At 38.1% G+C, this 19,074-nt stretch overlaps 1 protein-coding gene across 9 annotated transcripts in view; it reads left to right on the forward strand.

Annotated features, from left to right (window-relative positions):
* PCDH7 (protocadherin 7) overlaps window positions 1-19,074 on the forward strand; it is a 467,742-nt gene that overhangs the window by 74,449 nt on the left and 374,219 nt on the right. The window contains exon 2 of one of the 9 annotated variants that reach the window (XM_042469342.1): window positions 8,176-8,511. The exons of 7 other annotated variants lie outside the window; for them this stretch is intronic. In XM_042469342.1, coding sequence (XP_042325276.1) covers window positions 8,176-8,274 — 99 coding nt within the window. In that variant the 3' untranslated portion in view covers window positions 8,275-8,511. Of the gene's footprint in view, window positions 1-2,208; window positions 4,327-8,175; window positions 8,512-19,074 lie in introns of those variants that run through there. One more of the 9 variants, XM_042469343.1, reaches the window with a different exon arrangement.

Genomic DNA, 19,074 nt, shown 5'->3' on the forward strand with positions numbered 1-19,074 from the left:
AGAATGTGTGAACAGGAAAAAAAAAAAGACTTACTGTCAGATGAGGTCAGGATTGAAAGTCCATCTTCATGGAAGGATGGAAAGAGGGCAGTGCTTTAGGGGCATTCTCATCTGAGCAACTGAGCAGCAGATTATTGCTATTATTATTCATTATTCATATCTCTGTTTCTTTTCTATTGGGAATCAGCAGTTTCATTATGAGTTATCTCCAGTTTTTCTGAGGACATAGCAATGTCAGCTAAGTTCAATTTATGTTTGTTTAGAGTTCTTTGCAAGAAAATACCCTCCCATATTGCACAGATAAAAAACTAGGGTACGTGTGGCCAAACAACATCAAAGTGTGGTCAAGATGCCAAAAGTTAATAATAAAGAAGAGCACACAAGCTAGAAAAGAGGTTGCAGAAGTTTGCTTTCACTTGAATATACGTGGAAAGGCAAAATTCTGCCCCGCTTCTCCTCTCTTCTCCCCCTGCTGAGTTAAGAGAGTGCAAAGTACTTTTGTACTTTGAACTCATTTTGCAGCAACTGAAGGAAGCTAAAGAAAAAGAGGGAAGAGGAACGAGGAGAGAGAAAATGGACCTTTTAAAAACATGAAAAGGTGGTAGGGCAGAGGATTAATAGGGACAGTCCCTGAGAAATCTAGACAGTTGGAGGATATGCAAGTGCGGCCTAGGAGTAGGCGTAGGAGTAAGAAGCAACAAAATATATTTGTTACTCCTTATTCCTGTTATTATATTGTATATAAAAAACACACACACAAAAACAATTTTATTATATTGCATTGGGGAAGCGGGAGGCAAAGAGAGACACTTAGACACACATACACACCACAAGCCTTGCAAAGCAGTCGGGGATTTTCCTCAGGGCTGGTGAATATCAGTAAGGAGTAAAGGAGTAAGAGGTTTTTACATGAGTAGGAGTAAAATTAAGAAAAAAAAAATCTTACTTCAGAGTAGGACAAGGAGTAACCTCAAAATCACCACTACTCCCCAGCCCTGCTTAGGAGTATGTGGCATACAAGCAAATTCCCCATACACACCCTGCCACCACCATACCCAAATTGAATGCCACCTTTACATTGTAAGTATAGGCCTAGAGTGAACATCCACACCATGATCTGGAACCAATCACAGAGTGACAGTGAGCCTTAAAGCCATTAAAGACAATGCTTGGCTTCCACTGAAAGCAGTGACCCTGTGTTCCTTCTTCTTCTTCTCCTTCTGTAACAACCAGTAAAGCAAAACACGGGACTCAAGAATCTTGGATTGGATTTCTCAGGCTCCATGTCACTTCACAGTGTGCCACATGCTGGGGTGTGTGTGGAAAAACTCTAATTTGAGTGAACCACATCACACAGTTTGATATCCTGGGAAGAGAAGAGGTGGAAGAGACGACCTGGGCCAGCTGGTTTGGGCAGCAATTACACATACTCCATAATATTTAGTTATATCATAAAATACATCAAAGCTTATAAAGCATTCAATGAGGCCTCTTTATTCCCACAGGAAATTTCACCTAGGGACCTTTCTCACTGAACAACTATCTCACTATGACTCTACTGTGACTGCCATGTCAATATCCTGTAGAACCCTGGGATTTCTAGTTTGGTCAGAGGCACTAGAGCTTTCTAAGAATTCTAAGAGAATTCTAAGTACATCTCTGAACTGTAAATCCCAGGATTTGATAGGATACAACCATGGCAGTTAAAGAGGAGTATACCAATGTAACTGAACCTCGGGTCAGGCAGCTGTCAATATACTGTGACACTTGTTTCAATCCAATTATTAGTTCCAAAGTAAACCTACTGAATCAATGGTTGAATGATTCAGTGGGACTGCTGTACTTGATACTATCAATTAAATTTAGTCTTCTCCCCTTCTTAAACCTGGGCTTTTCAGGACTAGCTGGTGGAGGGGAGCAAATCCCAAGAAATAGAAAACCATCCAAGGGAGAAAGCAAAATTTAATGTGTTTCCAATTGAATAAATGTGGACTTGGATTGTATTTTATTTTATTGTACCATTCACAAACTGAATTCCATGCATCATTATACCCGTGTATCATTTAAGCTAAGGGTGTCAAAATGTAAATCTGTCCATTAAAAAAATAAAGAAAGAAAAAAAGAAAAAAATCCATTGTGGTAGGGATAGGTTAGTTAAACCCTGCTCACATCCCGGTAAGCAGACATATATTTTTGTATTTTTTATAGGTGGATACAAAGCAGACTACGCAGCCCCCTGGCCACATTGAGGAATCGTGTAAAATGAATGTATGTGCTCGTAAGTGAAATATTTATGAATGAAGCTCCAACTCTTAGTGTATGTTGGATCATAAAAAGACACGGGACCTCTGTTCAAGAATGTCATGCTAAGAAATCGATTCCCAAGAGGTGGGGTCCCTGCAAGGCCCAACAGACATTTAAAGCAAAAGCTCATTATTTTTCAAACAAACTTATGAATCATTCTTATTTTTTTAAGAATATATATATATATATATGTCGAAATGAGAAATTCCAGTTACCTGTTGGAATGATGGGAAAATCAGTGAACTGGTTCAAGAAATCCAAAGGGATGTGAGAAAGGTTTTTATATATATATAAGATGAAATAGTCAACAATGGACAAACAGCATCTCATGCCGTCTTATATAGGATTATGGACTGGAGAGGAAGACATATCTCCCCTTTCAATCTGCCTCTGAGAAGACTAGTATGCTGTCAAAAATTTCATCTGATTAATGTTTTAGTTAGTAACTAGTGAAGGACACAAGGATGGAATTTAAAATGCTTAAAATAAGAAATGAGCTGTGCTGTGCAGGTTTTACACAAATCCCTTAAGCATGTGCTAGATCAACAAAGAAATGGTATCTATACCTCAAAAGTGACCGAAAAAAAAATCAGAAGAAATGCCAACGTTTAGAAATATTTGTGGGAAAAGTATGGATCGGACACTCTTGGTACTCTGAGTAGCATGATAAAGGTTCTGTATGGGAAATAGAACAAACAATCTGTTAATTTCCCTGTCATAAAAACAACAACCAAGTAGTGGTCTGCTGAAATATATGTATTTTAAAAGGTGTCATTGTTAACTCTTGGCCTATTTATGAAGTTAGGAAGGTTGCAGTCATTGGAATAAAAAATGGCCTTTCATACTTGGAACTTTGTTTTTAACAGAGAGGGTCTCAGTTTAAATAAAATGGAATCTGCATGATACAGACAACCTCTTTGCATTTCTAGTCCTTCTTAGTCTTTAATATATCATAACAACTGAAAGATATTTTTTGTAGCCAAAAGTTCAAAAACATGTTGAACATACATGAAAGTTAGACATATTGGGTTAGATTTAAAGAATGTTGTTGCAGAACGGGGCTCACAGAACTCAATTTTCCAGACTTCTCTTCTCTTTGGAAATCTCCACCACCACCTCCAAGGAATACTTGATGAATGGAGGGAGACCAGGGCTGAGAAGGGAAGCATCTTTCACAATTTAACTCCTACTTTTGGAAGTACCACCACCTAATTCCCTTCTCCCACTGTGCCCTCCATATCATACATAGAAAACTTTATTCTGCAAAGTTCTGTGACCTTCAACAGAGGCTTTGAGAGTATTGCTGTGAGAGAAGGTCATGGGAAAGCAACTTCCCCCAGCCCCATTAGGCAATCTTTTCTCTAGATCTAACCCCAGGATGATGGAAAGAGGCATAGGATTCTGTTTCCAAAAAATGGTCTCATCCAGACCAACCATTTCCATCGTCTGTGTGGGATGCAGGAACAGACCATTAGTGAATGTTTTACGTATTTATTTTTCTTTTGAAATCTTTGCTTTCCCATAAACTGTACTTTTACCCTATTGAGATTGCTGGTTTATATCTGGTATATTTACATGAGGATATCATGTAATTGGGTTCATTAATGAATTGTGTACTTGACTTCACGGTATGCCTTTTCTGATACTCGAAATCCAGTGCTGAAGATCACACTCTGAGGGTACAATCATGTCAACGTTGAGTACTTTTAACTCCTATTGATTTCAGTGAGAGGAGTTAAAGCATGTACTTAACTCCCCAAATGAAGGCACTAGAACTTAAAAGTGCTTAGGTTTGGTTTGATAATCCCCTTACTGTCTGATTGCTATGCATTCTTTTTTCTTTGTAGAAAATTTCACATATTCTTGACTATTTTTTTAAGTGTGGTCTGTCCACTTTTGTATTCATTCTCAGGTGGTGGAATCTATAAGGCAGAAGTGTTGACCACTTGTACTATGAATATATTATCAAACTTGAGAAACTGTACACTTCTACTGTATTGATTTCCTCCTCTGTTCATCAAATCAAAAAGCAAAATTAAACTTTTTTTTTAAAAAAACAACCAACTTCTTTCATTTCATTGTGATTTTGGAATTGTTCCATTATTGTACATGTTTCCTTAACCTTGGATGGGTTTTAATTTTTTTGGTGGGGGAGAGGATATAATGTGCCCCTGGGGCTCTATGCATTGATATGGGGGACACATCAAGAGTTTCAGCATTACTGTGTCAAATAGACCACTGCAAAATTATTTTTTCATATATTACAATTTTGTCCACCATTAAGGTAACTTTTGGAACTCACATAAGGAAGCAGTGAGCAACTCTCGTAGGCTAAGGGACTAAGTTAGCTCCCAGGGCACCTTGGACATCAGACCCTTCCACAGCCTTCCCATTCTTCGACACACTCTTGAGAGTATTTAAAGCTTCTCTTGGAAGCTTTAAAATATTTTTTTTTTCATATATTAAATAACAGGGAGGAGAGACATGGCAACAATACCCCACAACTTCAGAGAGCATTTAGGAATATTTTCCTGATCCCCTAAAGGCCCTGGAAACACAGTAACTGTCTCATTGTCCATGTGTGGCCCACAAACTGCACTTTGCCCCCTCCTGATGTAAATGGCATGCATTCATTTTGGAATAAATGAAACAAATGTATCTAATGTTATATGATCAGTTCAGTTTTCATTAGTTTTGATCCGGCATCAAGTGAAGGATGCATCAAGTAAAAAAAAAAGGCTGCAGGCCGTTTCACACTACACAGTTATACTTACCTGGCAGGGGAGACACCATGATCACACAGTTATAATGAGAATTCCTGGGATTTGTAATTTCTCTGTTTGAGAATTCTGTTTGAGAATTCTAAACATTCCCCTTTAAACTTAAAATTCCAGGCTTCCAGAGGATGGAAACATGGTAGTTAAAATGGAATCATCTTGTATAGTTATGCTATGAGAAAGGGCCCCAAGAGGTCCATTTGGGATTCCTACTTATAGGCAATAGTTATCCGATTGTACCATTCTGCCCGTCTCATGTCAGTATTGCAGGACAGGAAAAACAGTAGCAATGAGTGAGGGCATTGGTCTTTGTGTTGGCTTCCATTTCACCCCAGAATGTCTTGAGATATTTGGATATCTGCAAGATAAAATGGTGGATGTTGAAAGATGTGTCTAAAGTGCTGCTTTGATAAAGAAAAGGGGGGAAAAAGAAAAGGAGGGGGGACCATGCTGAAAGCAAAGAAAAATCAGAGGAAAGAATATAATGAATATGACTAACACCACAAATGTCATTCAAAGAAATGAATAATGAAGCAACTGAAAACTGAATGAATAAGAAAACAAATGAATATTCTAATAGTAAACATGAACAGAATAATAGAACAAATATACCCCATTATATATAGGAGACATTTTTGTTTACAGGTGATCAGCTTGTTTCTACCAAGTGAAACGTGACAAGGTACTTCCCCATCATTGAAGGCGTAATCTTTTGGGAAGCATGTGCCAATGGTAATCAGAATCGCTCCTTTTCTCTTTCCCCCTTCCCCTCCTTAATTCCAGGGTGTAGCATAAAATTAGGACATTACACTCCCAAATGAGACTTTTGCCCCTCCATAATGGAATTCTCCTTCAGTTCCTTAAAATGTCAACACTTAAGATGTTAGCTGAGCATTTAGATATTCACTTCAGGCATTCAAGCAAAAGGAGAAGGCAAAATGAACAAGGAAATACAAAAATAGCGAACATAACAATTCTACGTGTGGACAATCTTCAGTGTTTCTATTTCTGCAACACTACAAATTTGAGGGCTGAAGGAAAGGAGGCAGAATTCCTATTTGAAAGGCATTGTCTTCTTCCCTCCCTTTCACAGCATCATTCCTTTCTTTCTCCTGCTTTTCTTTCTTGCCCTACTGATGAGGAAGGGACAGAGTGTTTAGGCTTCAGGTCTGAAAGATCACTGGTAAAGGACTTTCCCAATAGGTTCAAGGAATATATGAAATAAGACTGAGGACCAGAGGCAGAACTAGGGCTGAAAGCTGCCCACTCTCACTGCTTTATTGTAGATATTTCTGATATTTGGAATCCAGGATTATATTACATATGCAACATTTATCATCCAGTAGAAATACGTGGTGTTGGGACTATACACCCAAATAATTTCTTACTCTTTGCAGTTATTGTCAACTGTTAATTTAAGTATATGTCCTGTCTACATGGAAATCCCTTTAAGCAATACTGTAAATTATTGTTTGGTATTATTTGACAGGTATTATTATCATTCTTTATTATTATTTTAAATAAGCTTAATTGTACATCACCTTGTACATTGAGCTGTCAGTGTATATTTGCAGTGCAATATTTGTTTTTCCCAGAGCTCAGCCACAGCCTTCTTTAAGTATACCTTTATGTATAAACTGAGTAATAACTCATCTTCCATGTTGTTGCTATTGACTTGCTCACTGGCCTTCCAGGCTCCAGGAGGCTTAGAACCTAACCCTTGATCAATTAAATGGCACCAAGTGGCTTCTCCATTTGCCACATAATTGGCCAAGGTTTGAATTCTGAAACTCCTGAAGCCAGGAAGACCAGCGAACAAGTCAATAACAACAACATGGAAGATGAGTTAAAACTCAGTTTATTACCAGCAACTGTGCTGGCTAGGGCTGCTGTGAGTTGCAATCCAAACTCTGTTACAGATCTGGCCATGCTGATTAGGTGGGCTCCTAGCACTGAATGTTTTTCCCCATCAAATGAAGACTCATCATTTTACTTATTATTAATACTAAGAGATATACAAGGCTCTGAATGAATGGTTTTTTTTTTGGGGGGGGTTGTTTTTATTATTTCTGCTCCTGTTGCTATTGTTTCTGTTCTCTGTGGGATTTTTTAAAAAATGAAACATGGTATCAGGATGTCCTGAAACAAATAAAACAATAAATATATAAAACTGAGAGGCCACCCTTTTCTCACCTTTGGTGTAAATACTGTATAAGGCATGATCCCATAAGACAAGCAATTGAGACATTTGAGCGACTGTATATATGTTAGACTGGGAACAAGGTTAATGATATTCATGGTCTTTGCAAATTCTTTTCTTTCATGAGTATGCAAGAAGATAACAAGAACAGATGAAGCTAACAATGAATGTGAGACCCGGTGTGGCATAGTAATTTGATTGTTGGACTAGGACTCCACTAGGCCAGGGTTTGAATCCCCACTTGGCCATGGAAACTGCTGGGTGATCTTGAGCAAACCACACACTTTCTGTCTCAGAGAAGGGCAATATAACCCCCACTCTGAACAAATCTTGTAAAGAAGACCGTGTGATTTGTTCTCCTTATTGTTGCTGTAATTTAGAAATGACTTGAAAGCACATTGCATCAGCCACAGTGACTATAGGAGAGATGAATATCACCTCCCATCTTAAATATAGGCCTGATTCATATATATTTGTAAAATTATGTTCCACCACTTAAGGCCAATCCAATAATTATTGTTTTTAGAAATGCATCTAAAACACACACACAAACACACTCACAACCTGAGTGTAGTCTCAACTAAATAGTCCTATTGATTCAATTGATAAATGGTGAGTAACACTTGCATAAATTCTGTTAATCCAAATAGCATCATATTTTAGTACCAACAGTAGTCAGGCCAGTGTGTGTGTGTGTGTGTGTGTGTGTGTGTGTGTGTAGGGGGCCTAGAAACACATAGGCCACATAAATATATTTTCAAGGTGTCTTGGCTTAGCTATTGGGACTGCACTAGAGATGCATATCATTGTAATATTGATATTGCCTTAAGTGATCCTATCATAACCTTTGATTGTTTATTTATACCTTTGAAGCATTTATACCTTGCTTTTCAGTTGGAAAGACTACCGGATCAGCTTATAAATCAGCATCAACTAACAAAAAACACCATAAAACAATACATGGATTCAGTCTTGCTATCCGGAAGGACGTGACACAAAAATGATGGAGGGGACAAAGCAGGGAGACAATATCATCATCATCATCATCATCATCATCATCATCATCATCATCATCATTATCATCATCACCATCATCAGGCATGAATTCATAACCCTTTAAGCGTTTTTGAGGACCAGCTGTAATGACTATCATGCAGACATAAATTGTTGATCATAGCTACGTAGAAATGAATTAAAGTGAGAAGAATAAAAAAAAGTTAGTTTCTCAACATGGAGTGGCTCTGCCTCTTGAAATTTCCTTTTCTACAGCCTAATGAAAATATTGGTGGGTGAAAATTGTGAAAGAGACAAAATCTGATGGAAGCTGGTTCCTTGAGAGGGTTGATAATGAACTTAATTTCTTTCTCTGCCCCAATGATGGCCACTAAAATGATGATAGCTTACATTATATGTAAATTATATGTAAAATAATTCAATTGAATTTTTTTTTTGCACTTGAGTTGATATTTATTTTAATATCCTACCTGTAACTCATACAGAATCTTCCATAGTTCAATAGAAAAGTACACACTTAGCCTGAAGAAGGTCCCGGTGTAAATCTGCATCATCTCTAGTGGGACAAACACATCATGTAACCAAATTAGGAAACATGACATTGCAATCCTATGTACATTTATCTAGAAGTAAGGCTTATCAAATTCAGGGGATTTTACTCTTGTGAAAAAAATAAGTGGATATTATACTCAAGAAGATAGGCACAAATTGCATTAAAAGACCCCTCCCCCCCAATAGTCATTGTCAGTCATAGTAAACCGTACTGAGCTAGTTGGATAATCTATTATAAGTTGGCTCCATAGATTCTCCTGCAATCACCAAGCAATGGATATTCATAAATGAACCAGTCCCTTCCTCACAAACAAAAACATCAGAGCTGCAGTGGACTCTGTTATCTTTGATTTCCCTTGAACTTGTAATCATCACTTAACTGGTGGCATATTCCTTTCCTATTTTTCACTCATCTGTTTTATGTTCAGAAACTATTTCTGCTTACAGAACCTTGAAGAATTATTGAAGAAGTGTTGCTCACTGCACATTTACCATGTTTAACAGCTAAATGCTTCACAAGAAATAAAACTACATTTTTTTGGTCTCCTGCGATCATTCCAATAGAGAAAGGTCAGGGACACAGTCGGAGACCAAATGAGAGAAGGTATCATACCCCCCTTTTCACTGTCACTTTCAGGACACTGTGAATGCCACAATTTACAACACAGATAGAAGCTGTCTTCCCTCCTGCCCTATTTTTCCTCTAGCATGATCTTCTTTCCTTCTTGCCTCCTACTGTTGGCTGATCGTTAGATAATGTCTGGTTTTTCCACTCTCTGATATGAACAAGTAAAAGCTTGCCTATTTGTCTTGTCAAATTCTAATTTTCTTTGTTATTGCTCTATAGAGAAAAAGCATAGAATCTGACACTACTTTTCTTAAAACTGATACTCAGTTAGTCCAAGATGGTATAAAAGTTTAAATGTTTGTGGATAATAACACTTCACCCAAGCACTCTCAGAACCCTTGCAGCTAACCCAACAACCCTGGTGTGAATTCTCTTATCCAGGGAAAGATTTTCTTTATTTATTCAAAACATTTATATACCAGCCTACATTGCATAAGAATCAAGCATGGTGTAGAACAAAATTAAGAACATATTAGCCTATTCACTTGTTTACAAATGTGGTCATTCAACACACACCTCTATCTCACTCTTGGGGAAAAGGCGGGTCACAAATAAAGCTATTAATTTATCAGTCATTTTCCTTATGTGGAGTGCAGTGTGTCTGAATAACACAGCTTTGCCAATGTACTCAGTGTTCTCCAAATTGATCACAAACTTTAAAAAGAAAAAATCAGCAACTTTAAAAACAAAACAAACCCCTGGTATCCAATTGTGCTGAGTTCCCAATTGTGCCTAGAAGAAGCAGTCGCTTTCTGACTACAGTAATTGCTCTCCATGTTAGGAGAGTGATGAAACTGAAGATGAAAGAAGGGTAGGGCCACTTTTCATGCATTGATTCAATATAGGAGTTTATCATACTATTGAGATCCCATGGGGAAATGGGATTTAAATGTGATTTAATGCGAAGAAAACCTGGACATGCCCGAAGTTTATCACATGACGTTGCAGTTAACATGAAATAACATGAAGTTAAACCACAGTTTAAAGTGGAGAAAACCGGCAGCTTTTTAGTTTCGGAACATCCCGAAAGTACAAAGCTGCCAATTTCCTCTGCTTTAACTGCGATTTAACTTCGCGTTATTTTGTTTTGGAAGCAATTCATTGTGATAAACTCCCCAAATTTGCAAGTTTTGGTTAAATTCGAATTTAATTTAAATTGTATTTAACTCCCGTTTTCCCACGGGATCCCACTAGTGTGATAAAGCTGAGAGTTTGTACATGAGTGGTCAGGGAAAAGGAGAAAAATAAGAAAATGTTAAGGCCCACATCTTTCCAAATGGACTTTGACAGAAGACTGTTTTTACAACACATTTACTATCACGTATACTTGAAAGTAAGTTTCTTCAGAGGGGATTTGTCTTTGAACCTTTGTTGCTAAACTCCAGATGTTGCTAAACTCCAGCTCTGATTAACCAATGAAGGATATCCACTAGTCAAAGATGGTGAGAGTTACAGTGCAGGACGATCTACCCAACTACCTGCCTAGAGATCCTAGACACCTCATTGCAATATACTAGTGAGGTTAAAAGAGAATCACAACAAATGGTCTTCAAATGGATTTGTTTTTAAAATATTTCATAGTGAATGTATACGCACTGTGCTCTACCTGAAATCTCATTCTTCCTGCTGCTCCTCACATAAATCTTTTCCTTCTTTTTTTTTACTTATGAGTTGAATTACATACATTTCTAAAGCAAATTCCATCTGTGCTTTAAAAATGCAACTAGCATTGCAAGGAAGGGAAAATAATTTGGAGGGTCATAGATAGTAAGTGGGGTGTTAAGTCTTTCCTCTCCTGAAAATATTCCTTTCATGTTTCTCTTTTTTTAGGATCCAATGAGTAATTTCCCCCCAGTGCAAATAACTGCTGTAAAGGGCTGTTTTCCATTGGGGTAGAAGCTTAATCCCACTGCCTGCCTGCCTGCTATGCTTCTAGTAACTAACCTCTCCACTGCCTATGCTACTTGTACTTTGACTAGTTCTTAAAAAACAACAACAATCCTGTCATATTATGACATGTGTCTTTGTTTAAAACAATATTTGTGCTATGTTGCACAGCTTTCTTGGCTGCCAGTGTATCCTAAAAGCCTATGGGAGGCATTATGTGATGGCATCATCCCGTGGGTTTTCAGAAAGTAAAGACAGAGTAGAATGCCTGAAATTGGGAAAATTTGATTATTGATTGATTAAAATGGTTGTTTGCTTTTTGCACTGAAATGTGCACTATTTTAATAGATATTTCATAATAATATGCACATTTATTTGCACAATCTTCCTAAATATTTTTCCACTGGCTAAATCATATTCTTCTGCATTTGATTTCAATTATATACATTTTTGCATTTTAAAATCTGTGCACTTTATTTCTCAGATACCTTTATGTGTGTAAATAGTTAAGAGGAGATGCACATTTTCTCATAACAGATTTTGTGATGTTAAAAAAACACGTTAAATTAATCTAGATTGTTTTCCCATTTCTATTCATAACCTGCTAATGACTCTTTTAGGCTGCACACACATACACACACAATTATTTAAAAAGCCATTTAATTTTTTTTTAGAAACACACACACATGTATCCCTCTCAGCTACTCCACAGACAGCCTCCTGAGTTGTGCCATCTTCCTGAAAACCCTTGGATGGATGTCACAACACTAGCAGCCAGGGTGTTCACCTGCTGGGTAACTGAGATTTCGCCAGTGTTTTTGTTAAGTAAAAATGAAGTCATTTTAATTTGTAAGACACTCACTTCACAGGCAGTCTCTTGGCCTACCCACGTTCTGATATCTCCCCAAAGAATTTAGCCCATGTGGGCAGTATGTATCCTGTGGAACAAGGCTAAGGGAATGCATTAAGAAGGAACATGTGCACATATCCTGGTCACAACATAAAATAACTAATGCAGTCTCTCCCTCAAATCAATCCTCCCTCCCTCCCTCCCTCCCCCCCCCCCACACACAAACACACACACACACACACACACACAGACAAAAGCACACAGAAAATCACCCTAAGATAACATGATCAACAGAGTGCTAGTTCTAGTGGTACTCATCCCAGACTTGGAATTGTTTTGGTTGCTCTCATTTAAGTAACATTTTTGTTGCATCCCAGACTTGTGGATTTGTTTTTGTTGCTCTTTAAGTGAACACTATGTCTGTTGTTATATCCAGTAATTGTTAGTGAAATCCACCCTTACAGGTTTAACACATCTATCCTAATCTCTATGCCTAACACAGTGCTATTGCCAAATTTGAAGTAACTATCACCTATTCATTCATTCATTCATTCATTTTTTAAAAAAATATATAAAACAATTCACAGTCTTTTATAGGACCTTGACATTTAGTTGACTTGCTGTCTTTTGCTTAGTTAATTAAAGGGATTTTTATATTTGTAGGTCTATTCCTATATTTATACTTCTGCAGCTTCACCATTGTTAAAACCTCCTCTTGGCTGGAAATACACATGATCTTTTTTTCCCTGCAAGCACAATTCAATTTTGCTATGGTTTGATGTAGCATTCCCCCCTTTTTCTGAGAATAATTATTTTCAAGGTCTATGAAAAGCTGAATGCTAAAGATAGCCTGAAAAAATATTTGAAAGACTGTAAACATGACTGCACTCATAGTACAGGATATGATGAATGAATCAAATAACTGTATGACATTTGCAGCTTGCCTATGCTATTCCAGTGCTTAAAATTAAGTCATTTGTTTTTGTTAGAACATATCTGAAAACATCTGAAAACCTTAATCATATTACTTTTTGACTTCCCATGGAGGGGAGGGGGTCATAGATCACTGTTGGAGCATATGTTTGAATGATCAAGGGCCTAGGTAGATTGAGTCCCATCGTTTCCTGTTAAAGGATACCTAAATTTTCATTTCTGTTATGATTCAGTGAATACTTGTATAGTGTTAGAACCTGTATCAGAACTGAGAATTAATTTTCACACAGATCTGTAGATTTACCACAGGTGAGCCATGCAGAAAGTCTACATCCATGGAGGAGGCTTCATTGGACATGTAAGATGTTTTAATAAGTGTGTGAAGTGTTACTTTTCATGTTTTGACTCTACCATAGCCCTTTCTTTTTCCATAGCACTAAACTATATTTCTCAATGCTCACCTGAAGTGCAATGTTAGAAATGTTGGTTTGGTGGGTGTGGGGAGAGAGAATTTTTATTTAGGTGCAATGCCCTCATTCCCCTTATTGGTGGACTTCATGGAGGGACTGTACATTGTTATAAGGTAAAATCACAATTTCTTGAAATTGCCAGAAGTGTAGTTCACCATTGGGATGAACAGTGGGGAATTTCTAGGGATTGCAGGTCCACAATATTGGACAAAGAGCTACATGTGGCCTATGGGTTGTCTGCTCTTAGCGCAAACATTTACAGATTGAGTCTCTCGTTTCCAAAATGCTTGGGACCAGAAGTATTTTAGATTTTGGATTTTTAAATATTTTTTTAGAATAGCTGCATATACATAATGTGATATCTTGGAAATGGGATCCAGGTCTAAACACAAAATTCATTTATATTTCATATATCCATTAAACACATAGCCTGAAGGTAATACAGAATGTTATACAGAATACAGTCGGTAATACAGAATGTTATACAGAATACAGTTGGCCCTTCTTATACACGGATTTTTTTATACACGGATTCAAGCATACACGGTTTGAAAATGTTCCAAAAAAGTATAAATTTACCTTGATGATCCATTTTTTATTAGGGACACCATTTTGCTATGTCATTATACTTAATGGGACTTGAGCATACACGGATTTTGTTATACACGGGGGATCTTGGACCCAAACCCCAGCGTATAACAAAGGTCCACTGTATTTTCAATAATTATATGCATGAAGCAACGTTTGTGTACACTGCACCATCAGAAGGTAAATTACAGTGGGCCCTTTGCTTACGTGGGGGATCCGTTCCTCCCCCCCCACGTAAGCCGAAAAACACATATGCTCGAACCCATTCACTTGAAAAGGGCTCATGCACGCAGCGGCGGCGTGGCAGCGTGCACGCCCCATGGGCACACGCCCCATTCAAGTGAATGAGACGCACCGCCCCTTGCGTCCCACATGCTCCCGCATGGCTCTCCAGGAAGTTTGGGCGTATGCTCAAACCCGCGTATAGCAGGCGCACTGTATCACTATCTCATATGAAAAATATTTTGAATTTTGGAGCATTTTTGGAGTTCTAGATGAGAGAGACTCAACCATTACCACTTTTGATCCACTAATCTGAATGTAGCCCAGCAACCATATGTTGTGGGCTGAGAGAACAGTTTTTCTCCTGTTGTATGAACACTGGTGTGCTTTCAGATTTATTTTGAGCATTTGGAAAGTAGTGAATGAGCTCAAGTTATATTTTCAGTACATTTCCATGTAGCTTATGGTAAACTTTATTTGAACATGTTATATTAAACAATTCAGCAGCCTGTCAAGTTATACCCCAGACGTTATGAAACACAAAATACAGAACATAAGTTGCACTCCAACAGCTACAGGTTTTCAGCACAGTTCTGTTGTGGAATGTTTAAAATAGAAGATAATTCTAATTTAGTACTGTACACTGTATGCCTTTTCTCCCCTTCAGGTTAGGTATGATGATGTTACAAGGGAAATGAATCTTTATTTAGCATGAAACTGCTGAATGACTGCTGAGAGTTTGGCAGGGAACAAACTTTCCCACTGGGATACTCTATGGACAATTTATACTAGACTTCTGCATTAGTCACTTATCTGAGCAAGAAATGTGTGCCATTTATTTGTACAAGATGCAAAACGGCTCCCTCTGCCCTAAGGTAACTTCTGAATACATGTTTTGTTGACTTCAGGGTAAATTTCTACTCAGAGTGGTAAACGCTGAATATAGATGAGATATAAGATTACATTGGAGTGCAAGACCCTGTGGGTTACATGTGCAAACAGGCCTCATTTGCCATGTCTCCCTATTGGTTTCTCTTTTCTAGAACAGGACAATAAATATAAAATGGAACTGCATAATTTGTGAAACACTGAACTAAATGCAGCTCATCAGCCACATCTTAAGCTCTTGTTTGCTTGCCTGTGACTACATCTATTCTGGGAACTGTCTTGAACCTACCAGGACACAAGGCATGTTTGAAGGACTGTTGTTGGTTTGAAAAGCTCAGGTTGATCCCAAGGAGTGATGAGTAGTTTTAAGCTACCGCCCACCCTGACAAAGGCCATTATTTTATCCTGTAAGAAGGCTGGGAAATATTGGCTTTCCAGATTTTGGTCGGACACTTTTATCCATGAGCCAGGCATATTAAGATTGATGGGAGCTGCAATCCAACAATATATGGAGGACCATGCCATTTTCAAAGATTATTCAAAGTTTGGGACGTTTCCTGTGCAGACTTTCCATTTTTAATGGAACATTTTCTGTGCAGAAAATAAATCATTTTCTATGCAGATCCAAGAAATCTTCTGCACATAAAATGTTTTCTATGCTGAAAATGCTGTTTTCTAGGCAAAAAGGCACAGAATAAGTCCTTAATTGCTAACATTGGCCCAGTACAGACTGGTGCAAAGCACCAGCCTCAGGCCAAAATTAGGGTTCAGGAGAGCGGAGCAACTGCACGCTCCCAAACCCTAGTGTGTGGCATTGGCGCCATCATGGCAGCCTCCCATCCACACAGGGGCCGCCATGATGATGCAAGTGCGGTGCAGCATCCACATGTTGTGGCACTGCTCTTGCGTCACTGACATGTATCAGTGTGCAAATGGCACACTCATGGCGCCTGCTGCACACAGCCAAAAGTTTTTGCTGCTTAGGGAGACTGAGTGGTTTGGTTGCTGCAGCCTCTGTCAGGAGGAAAAACAGGCGGCACCAGCTTGCCCTTTCAGGGCAGGCTGTTGAACCCTATTCTCACCAGCCCAGGATTCTTCTTGTCAGGGTTTCGTGGCATTCAAGAACTACAGTCTGGCCATTTTAAAAAAATAAATAAATTTTATATTCTTTCCATCCTCTCTCTCTCTCTCTCTCTGTGTGTGTGTGTGTGTGTGTGTGTGTGAGAGAGAGAGAGAGAGAGCACTGTTCTGAAAGATATTAACCACTTAACACACTTGACAGGTATTTTATCCATCAACTGACCCATTATGTTCTTCCTGCTCCTGAATTTAAATAGAAAACATATCCTAAAATGTGAAACACATAATGGGGTTTCCCTCTTCTGAAGAATATTTTCTTGAAGATGCAACAAGGTATGCATTAGTAACTTCCAGTAAAGCTGGAATATTATTAATTAGTAATCAGATTTGAATATCAATTGCAGCTATACCAATTGTATGCCAAATGAATAGCATTACTGGTGAATGGATGATAAAGTTTCAGGATGAAGCTGAATATTTTATTCATGTGGTTATGCATCAGATGTAGAGCTGCAATGCGTCCCTTTGTTTTGTTTGGATCATTCTTGTTGAGAGTGCAACTGTTGATGTATAGAGCTATCCACCTGACTGCATCATAAAGCTGCAATCAAGCTGTGCTAATTTGTGATGAATTTGCATTGTTTCTATATGGACGGCTGTAACAATTATCACATGAATTGGCTCCAGAGTGTTCATGACTTTGAATGTTTCTCTGCAATTATAACATTGACATCCTCTCTAGGAAAGCATTGCTTTCCAGAAATAGGACTTCCAACTGTAGGAGGTCAAGCATTAATGTCCAATTTTATGGAATGCATTACTTTAAGTGGTGCATTAGTAAGGTTTAAAAGAAAATTGAGAACTTTTTTTAAAAAGTGGCATAGAGTCTAATAGCTGTCAGCAGTTTCTTCGGCTACAGAGTTATGGTCTATAAGTACTGAAGGCTTACAGAAATTGTGATAGTTAAGCCAAATGAAAGCCCCCCACAATCTAGTGAGCCCTTCAATTTGTTGTCTGCTTAAGATAGTAAAAAAAATAGGGTTTGCTCCACCATCTGGCAAGGCACAGTTCATTGCGCTGGGGGGAATTTGATGGGCATAGACTGCCAAGGGCAGACAAAAATTTTCCACAGGAAGAAATAGCTCAGCTGCATGATTTGTTGAAAGATATTTAGGATAGAGTGGGGGGAAATGGTTGTCTGAATTATGCGTGTTGCTCCCAGTCAGTATAACATGGGGTTAGAGAATCTGCACTCTTCCAAATATTGATGAAGTAATCACTTACCACTGGACAATGTGGCTAAGTCTGATAGGAAATGGCATATCACCCAGAGGGTCACACCCGAGGTTAGGAAATACTGGCTCAATAAAAAACAAATAAGATGAGGCTATGGTTCAAATGTGGTGTACACAGCAGTGTGAAGGATAAGATGCTGTTACAGGTTGAATCTCCGTTATCTGAAATGCTTGAGACTAGAAGTGTTTTGGATTTTGAATCCCCCCCCCATTTTGGAATGTTTGCATATACATAATGAGATAATCTTGGAGAAGGGACTTATCCTGTCTAAACATGAAATTCATTTATGTTTTGTAACCACCTTATCAACATAGTCTGAAGGTAATTTTATACAAAGTATTTTTAATAATGTTGTGCGTGAAACAAAGTTTGTGTACACTGAACTATAAGGTGTTACTATCTCAGCCACCGATATGGATTATTTTGGATTTTTGAGTCATTCAGATTTCAGAAGGGATACTCAGCCTGTACTTGCTTGTCCATGTGAGCTCTGTCCTCTAAGTGAGCAGGAGCAGCAGAGGCAGCTAATACCAAATAGATGGCCACTTGTGAAGAAAGGCAGGATACTGCAGGTGTATTTTCCAGTGGCTCTCTCAGACGTGAAGATGACACTAATACCACAGAGGAGACCACTCTGTGCTTCTGTGTGAGTCAGTGATATGAACCATGTTTCCTCCAGAAAAGGAGGCAAGCTGAAATCACTGCACTTGCTATTTAAAGATACTTCAAAATACACCTCTGGAAATTATTCATCTATTTTTAACACATTCAGTCTCTCTGACAGAATGTTACATACATAACTTTAGACTCTGGATTTAAAAATCTTAGTTCCTCTGTTCCAGATTTCATGATATTGTAGAGGCCTCTCTTTAAATGTATATTACTCAGAGATATAATTTTTCCCAACTTTGTTCTCAAAGGAAGCAAGAAGTAATTTTACCAACTTTCTTCCTGCTGCACAGAAAGTAATAATGTTGAACAGAAAGTAGAAAATGATATATTCTGTGCAAGAAAGAGTGCCAACTTTGCACACAAGAAGTCCCAAACTGTGAAGATTCTCATTAGAATGATTCTACATATCAGAGTTTCCTGATACTCAAGAAACACATTTTTGATTTTTTAAAAACATCAAATATTCTTTCCAGCCCTAGTATCCCTAGCCCTCCACATCCACAGATTTTTAATCCATGGATTCAACTATCCATGGCTTGAAAATATTCCAAAAAGGAAAGCTTGATTTTGCTATTTCATATAAGAAACACAATTTCACTATGCCATTGTATATAATGGGACTTGAGCATCCATGGATTTTGGTATCCATGAGGAGATCCTGGAGCCAAACCCCAGCAGATACCAAGGGCCCACTGTACCTCCTGTACACTCTG

Source organism: Sceloporus undulatus, chromosome 5, assembly GCF_019175285.1.
Source record: "Sceloporus undulatus isolate JIND9_A2432 ecotype Alabama chromosome 5, SceUnd_v1.1, whole genome shotgun sequence".
NCBI classification, from domain to species: Eukaryota; Metazoa; Chordata; class Lepidosauria; order Squamata; family Phrynosomatidae; genus Sceloporus; species Sceloporus undulatus.